The sequence below is a fragment of the Sprattus sprattus genome (assembly GCF_963457725.1).
Source record: "Sprattus sprattus genome assembly, chromosome: 20".
Classification (NCBI taxonomy): Eukaryota; Metazoa; Chordata; class Actinopteri; order Clupeiformes; family Clupeidae; genus Sprattus; species Sprattus sprattus.
This window is the reverse complement of record NC_137918.1, coordinates 12,728,290-12,735,851: the sequence shown is the minus strand read 5'-3', so window position 1 is coordinate 12,735,851 and position 7,562 is coordinate 12,728,290. Positions and strand designations below refer to the sequence as shown.

The following is a 7,562-nucleotide window of genomic DNA, read 5'->3' as shown; positions in this document are numbered from 1 at the left end:
TGAAGATTTTTGAATTTATAGTTTTCGAGATATTTGTATTTTACCGTTTCCCGTAGGAAACAATGGGTTATCGTCTCCCGTCCCGTCGGCACTATGGGTAGTGACGTCACAATCAAACGCGTAGCGTTATTAAACTATCCTGCCTTCACTCAAAGTTCAGAATACCGTTGGATATGATACAGATATGATACAGGAGGATATGGATATGATACAGGAGGTTCGCATTCAAATTCTTCTTGGTGAACAGATACAGACTTTTGCTCAGGTAATCTTAAGACAGTGATTGATTTGATCTATTCGTTTATTTTTAAGCTTCTTTAGGCTATATTAAGTTTCAAAGTAATGTCTGTTGTACAGTCATCTAACAGACAGGGAATAGTAATCCATCAAAAATATTCATATTGTTTTTTAGTATACCGTTTGCCGTGCATTGAAATGCATTGGGTTTAGCGACGCGATTTCTAAACCCAATGCATTTCAACGGGAGCCAATACATTGTGACATAGACCAGCGAATTTGGCGTAAAATGTCCTATAGTGTGTAGGCTATTCATGAGGATCACACACTTCGATGAACACACACTTCGACGTCTGGAGTAGGCCTGCTCATCTGTAAGTAAATTTAACCTGTTCACGTTAATTGCTGTGAAATTAGCTAGCCTATTGACGTGCATCGAACGTGCACTGTGCACTGAATTCGGGTGGGGGATAGTAACGCCATCTCCAGTCAGCGCAAATCTCGCTGTAAATTAGTTTATAGTTTAGACAGCAACGTTGACGTCTATATTCAACTGCATCCACTACATAATCTCAAACTTTATTTGTTGGTATATCTCCAAAAAGGCTAACATTAAAACATTTCTTAATGAAAAGGAAACATGCATCACAATAACACTTCAGTGTAACCTGTAGCCTACCTATGTGGAGTGCAAATATGTCTTGCTATTACACTACCCAACAGCTACACCTACGTCTGCTAACACTACAGAATGCATAATTCCTACGGGCACTGCACTAGTGATATTAAAGATGTGAATTAGAAGCACAAACCCTGTTGCCAATGACAGCAGACATTACTCTTTCACAGCAGTGAAAATTAAGAAATTACAGATCTGCGAACGTTGGGGTGGCCTATTCAAATCAACAGAACTTTGTTAAACATTCTGAAGAGCCATTTAATACAATACCCAGTACAATTTTAAGCACATAACCTGCAAGGACTGTCATGCCTACTTGTTGAGTAATCCTCGACTGTTAAGAAAGATTCAATATACTGAAAAATATGGACTGAAAAGTGTCTAGTGTAGCCATTTATTTGCAGATTCAGATTTTCTCAATGATGGTCAAATATAAGTAGTAAAAGATGCACTATTTCGATAGTTTAGATTTATTTTCAGTATTTCAAAGTGAATGAGGTGTGGGACCACAACAACAGTGAGCGTCTAGCAGCGATTATCATAGACTTATACATGTATGTATGTCTATGGCGATTATAGCCTAAGTAACATGGAGAGAAAACTTTTTTTGGTACTCCACGTAGATCATTAACCTGTGAGTATAAAAAACGACTCAGTGAAATTGGTTGAGAAATGTAAACGCTATAGTGCTTTTTATCCAGAAAAACCGCAGCTCCATCATTTACTTGCATCTGTTTTAAGGCCAGTCTCCACCTCACCAATATGGCGCCGACATTAGCACGTCGTAGCAACGGAACGTCTATGTATATAAGTCTATGTGCAATGGCCAACTTCTTAATTTTCTTTTCTTGATATGTGGCCATATAAAGAAAAAAATATTTCATGATTATTAGGTTAACATATGGACACACATTGAGAAGAAAGTTTTAACACTTTTATCTTCTGAATGTACATTAAAGAACCACTGAAAGCCACATAAGCACTGGACTAAATGCCACAGAAAGTTTTTCCCTTTTTTTTTTTTACATGCACTTTGCCTTAATTTTACTATTTAAAGATTCAGTGGAAAAGTTCAGTACAAAGTAGGCCTGTACTAGCCACTATTGCGTAGGCCAATAGCCTATTGAGCACACTACGTATAATAAGCCGTGATATATACCGTAACCGTGACATAAAATTACAAATACCGCGATAGAAGATCTTAGCCATATTGCCCACCCCTACCCCATGGCTATGAAAAGAGTAACACCGATGACAGACTTGTAAGCTTAAAATAGTGCATGTTAAATTCAAAATAAGGAAGGTTTTTATACATTTTCTTGTATGTGAAAATATTGTATGTACACAAATGTAAGCTTAATACATAGGCATTGCTTTCTTAAAGTAACACTATGGAGCAATTTGACCTTAAAATAACAGCTTACATTTTGTTCGGTGCTACAATGACGTTTAATAAGAAGAATGGCCTTTGTTTCATTTCGATACCAGGGTCCGTAGGCATATTACTGCGCTATGTACGTTTCTGGAGCCGCCAGGTAGGAGACACAAGGGGATACAAGTCCAATTCAGAGCTGGCTGTCTTTCTGCTGGACTAGTCAGTAACTTATTTACTGTCTTGCTTTGTCTTGTGTTACACTTGCTTGATGTTTGACTGTGTTAGGAAAGTTGTTGACTTGCTAGTTTGTCATAAACAAAGTAGGCAAATTTCAACAGCTTTCTCTAGGTTTAGCCTCTAGAAAGACATCTTATTAGCGATTTTAGCAAGCTTGTTGTAACACACTTGGACATCGAAGCTAGTAATAAGCGTAGGCTTCTTTGTAATGTTATTGTAAAAGCTATGTTGGCTAGCCTGCCACCCAAGTTCCTCTAGTGTCAGGATTCCAGGATTTGTAAGGAATTTAGCAATAGTTGACTAGCTGTCCGTTAGCATTCCCTTACAGCCAGGTGTTAGCAGCATATTGTCTGGTTCAGGTTTCGTTAACTTAGCATGATACTTGTGTGTTACATGACTTGTTTGCCGTGATTCTGCAAACATTTGTACAGCTGTAGCTGCAAACATACGGAATTGGTCCTTTTTCCAGCTATCAAAAGCAGCAAGTAACATCTATGACAGCGAAAGCTGTGCTGGGTTAATTTCTAATTAGTTCAAAATAACAATTGTATCGATGTCTGTCTCATTCAACGACACACCCTTGCATCAAAATAATGTTACCCGTCCCATATACACTATACAAACCTATAATTGTACACATTTAATTAGAAATTATTCTTGCAATGCTGTTGTGTGTCTGTTATGTATGCATATTGCTAATTAGCACTCAAAATGTTTTCTATTTTTATTCTGTACAGCTTAATTAAGCATCAGCATTAGAAAGATTGTGTGGAAAAGCTTGAATACATTGGTTATTGATTATCCGTAGGTTTAATTCTGGTGGGCAATGTGTCAGCAAACAAACACTTATATCATATGCTTGAGACTTAGGGGACTCTTTATAGCTGTTTAACTGTTGAGTATCAGTCTCTTATCTCTTTTTCAAGTGCAAATATATGATCACTCTTTAGTCTTTAAGTTATGATGAATATTTATCTTCACATAATAGCTGATTACTCAGTTCATTTCCTTTGTCATCTTCCCTCTCAATTGAACTCTTTGGTTGGTTTATGTGTCGCTGCTCTGATGCAGTCTTGTTGAGGACAATGAAGGAGAGGAAGAAGCAGACCATACCCCCGACTAAAAAGAATATTTGAAGTCCTAAGAATCTGAAACAGAACACAAAAAAAACCATGTCAATAAAACAATAGTTAAATGGAAATCACTATTTAAATTTCATATGTGCTGTAATTTGGGGTTGCATAAAATGTGGACTTTAAGGTTCTACTGTATACATTATTTTGCAGACTGATATTAATACAACACAGTATAAAAGGTTTCCTAAGTCTTCATGTACTGGTTATCAATGGACATGTGAAATAAATAGACACAAACATGTGCATTGACTTCATACAAGGCGACAACAAAGGGAGGGGTTGAGCATAATTGTTGTTTGCATGTACAGTCTCAATTGTTATTTAAAGTGTGTGTGGGACAGGTAAAACAGAGCCATATAGAGCGAAATAGAAATAAAATTGCACCACTCCCTTCAATTTTTTCTTCCCCAGTATGGAGTCGTATGGAGCCGATCAAAATTGTCAGTCACTGTTTTAACAGTAAATTACACCAACAAACGCAACCCATTATAAACTCCACAAAAAAAGTTTGGAAACATTATTTCGGTCAATTCCTCCCCTTTAATAATACCAATTGGTACTGTATTTTATATCGTTGGAAAGCCTGATTAGTCACCTTTACAACAAGGTACAACTTGTAAGGATTGTGCATTCGTGGAGTTAGCAACACAGCTAACCGTGTGGGTAGCGGCTCAAACGAATGTGCCAAAATCCCCTACAATATTCTTCTGTTGGTATTCAGTGAGATATCGGAATGAGATTCTGGAGCCAGTTGTGATCCCATATCTCCAGAATCTGGGACCTAGCTCCATCCTCCAGGATGTCAACGCTCACCCCCACAGAGGCAGGATCCTCACATAGTACCTACAGAATTTGGGAGTGGAGAGGATGGAATGGCCTGCCGTGAGTCCAGACCCCAACCCAATTGAATACTTGTGGGATCTGCTTGGGCGTGCTGTACGTGCCAGAGTTACCAACGCAACCATGTTGGCTGACTTGTGACAAATCCTGGTTGAGGAATGGGATGCCATCCCACAGCAGTGTGTCACCAGGCTGGTGACCAGTATGAGGAGGAGATGCCAAGCTGTTGTGGCCGCGTATGGATCTTCCACACGCTACTGAAATCCCTGACAGTGTAAAATAAGTGTAAAAATGGCCAATATGGTTTGATTTTACCTTATTACTGTGAGAGAGTGCAACTATCAAATCCAATCCACCATGCAACTCAAAACGAAAGTGAATACCAACAGAAGAGTATAGCAGGGGATTTTGGCGCATTTTTGTGGGCCGCTACCCACACAGAGATGGGTAGAAGCTTACCTGTGTCTGAACGAATCCAGATCGTAGTACTGGCATGCCATTGCTTTCCCACACTTTTCCCCCCACAGAATACAAGTTGTGTCGATGGCCTTTCCATACAGGACAGGCGCTGGCAGAAAGGCTGTGAAGAGACAGAATATTTGTGCAATATATTTTCATGAAATAATTTCCATGCCTATGCTGGTGAAGTCTTGTAAGTCTACATTTTTCTGTATTCTCCAAGCAGGGCAAAACAGAGCCTTATTGTAAAGTGTGAAACACATCATCATCTAGTAATCAGTTACAAACATTTATAACTGGCAAAATGGAGCCTTATTGTAAAGTTTTCTGTTGGGTGGGGCACGTTGTGGGGGTTTAATCTCTAGTAACAGATACAAGAATGGTCGGGAGTGTGCAATTGAGTTAGTAGAGCAAATTAAGGGATAGACAGTGGGTTGCCAAGATGGGGATCTTCCCAAATAGTGAGCCCGCATCGATGTATAAAAACTGTGTTTATAACTCATTTATAAAGGCTTATTAATGACTTACAACCTAATTAGTAACCTATTTATAAACCATGTATAATGGAGCCTTATTGTAAAGTGGTACCTCTTTTACTAAAATAACAATATATTTAGAGGGTAGATTAAAAGATAATTATATTACCATAGCATGGTTATTATATATTATATTATTGTATTATGAGAAAGAAAAGATATTACAAAACGAAATGAGGTTAACCTTTACAATTACCAGAACCTCATAGCACATACATTGAACTCACTGATTGAACTGACTTGGGATGAACCATTCTACCGCAAAAGTCTGGCTATGGAAATATGATGGCATCGTTTTGTATGGTTGATTGTATATTGTTCTTGGCAGCTGGACACAATTATTGGAAGAAGTGTAAACATTTTTGGTGTATCTGATTGGTCTAGTGCTTTGCATCAACCCATGGAACCAGCTCCTTCTAATATTCGTTTGGTTGTTTACTGGAAACGTCCAGACATTTTTTTTTGTTACTCACCTAGCACTCGGAAGAGCATGAACTGAACTCCAAGGGCAAAAGATTTGTACTCTGGAGTGACTGTCCTGAAACATAAAAAAGAGACATCTAGAAGCAATACTCAAGAAGGGCAACAGCAATGTTACAAGTCACGAGCATTCCCTGCACGCCATATCAAATGGCTTTATGTGGCTATAGTATACGGCATAAATGAGTACACCAAACAATACATTTCTATTTTTCAATGATCACTTCCACAATTCACTGAAAAATGATCAAATTGAAATATATTAAACATAAAGTAAATGACAACATGCGTCATTAACTAGACGTACCGCATAGTGGTGCATTATATGAACGTCGCACAAAGTGAGGGAATAAGCATGGACAGATTATGAAATGAAGGACCCCTGGGCATCAAGAAAGCATCCTGGGCCCTCCTACACCTTCAGCACGTACAAGAAGCAACTACTAGTCCAATGTCCCTGTTCTTACGTGACATATTTAATAGGAGAAGATCGCATACAGGGTCGCACCACATCAACAATTTGTGCAATGAGCATAACAAAACAATAAGAACCTAATAAACAACAGATCCTAAGGCCAAAGGCATGTTGAATTAGTTGATGTGGTGTTGGTGGGTCTGTAAAGCAACTTTTTGTAGACATGGAATGCAGGAGTGTTTTGGTTGTACCTCAGTATCATCATGAAGGATGGCGTTTGGGAGAGAGAGGCGATGGCGCATGTGAGGGAAGACAACACCATAAAGGGGAGGAGTCGAAAGGTACAATTGCTGCCACAGTCACCCGGCGCAGCAGAACTCGGAGTGTTTGGCATCCCAATGCATCCACAGTCCGTGTAGTTCTGTGGAGTTCAAAATAAATATATGACATTTATTTTTTTTCTAACTTGAGTTACATGCTGAAATTCCAAGGGACACAATTGGCAAGATCCGCTACTATTTCATTAAAAGATTACAATTTTCACACAGCTGCCTAGGGTTTGTTATTATTTTTGTTAATGCATATGCAATGGCTAAAATATCTGTGGCATCCAATGAACACCTGACAAAGAGCTTAGTTGAATTCACAAGCTTGCAAGTGTATTCAGGACTTCAACTTAAAACTAACCCAATGAGGCTACACTATTTCTCTCTCCCCAAAAGTCTGTCTTTCTTCTTCTCTGTGTGTTCATCTCGATCCCTGTTTCTAAATAAAAGTCCCTACACACATAACATGCTACATATATAACAAATATGCCTTTCAGGCTACCAGTTAATTATGATGGCTTTTATATAGTGTTATTGTAAATCTGTAGTTCACAGGAGAGAATATATAAGTGAAAAAGATGCTATTAAACAATAGTATTTGAATAAACTTCATTTGTGTTGATTCTCCATTAATTCTGTGATTTTTACATTTAAATATCCATTTTTAAAAGCTTCAGTCTTGCTCTCAGCAAATTATGCGATTCATTTTTTAATTGTATTTAATCATTTGACAGCACTACAATTTTCCAAAGCTCACAATGGACCTTTTTGCACTTATAAAAATAGATGTTATGTTTAGAAATGTGTGTTTTAGACTTGATGTACTAGGTCAAAATCACCTT

General features: G+C 38.1%; 1 protein-coding gene across 1 annotated transcript in view; it reads right to left on the bottom strand.

Moving 5' to 3' along the window:
* Nucleotides 1–2,460: 2,460 nt before the first annotated feature.
* Nucleotides 2,461–7,562, bottom strand: part of slco2b1 (solute carrier organic anion transporter family, member 2B1) — a 30,463-nt gene continuing 25,361 nt past the window's right edge. Inside the window, exons 12-15 of the mRNA XM_080859623.1 lie at nucleotides 6,646–6,815; nucleotides 5,973–6,037; nucleotides 4,964–5,084; nucleotides 2,461–3,676 (exon numbers count right to left, since the gene is read on the bottom strand). Coding sequence (XP_080715749.1) covers nucleotides 3,487–3,676; nucleotides 4,964–5,084; nucleotides 5,973–6,037; nucleotides 6,646–6,815 — 546 coding nt within the window. The 3' untranslated portion in view covers nucleotides 2,461–3,486. The remainder of the gene's footprint in view (nucleotides 3,677–4,963; nucleotides 5,085–5,972; nucleotides 6,038–6,645; nucleotides 6,816–7,562) is intronic.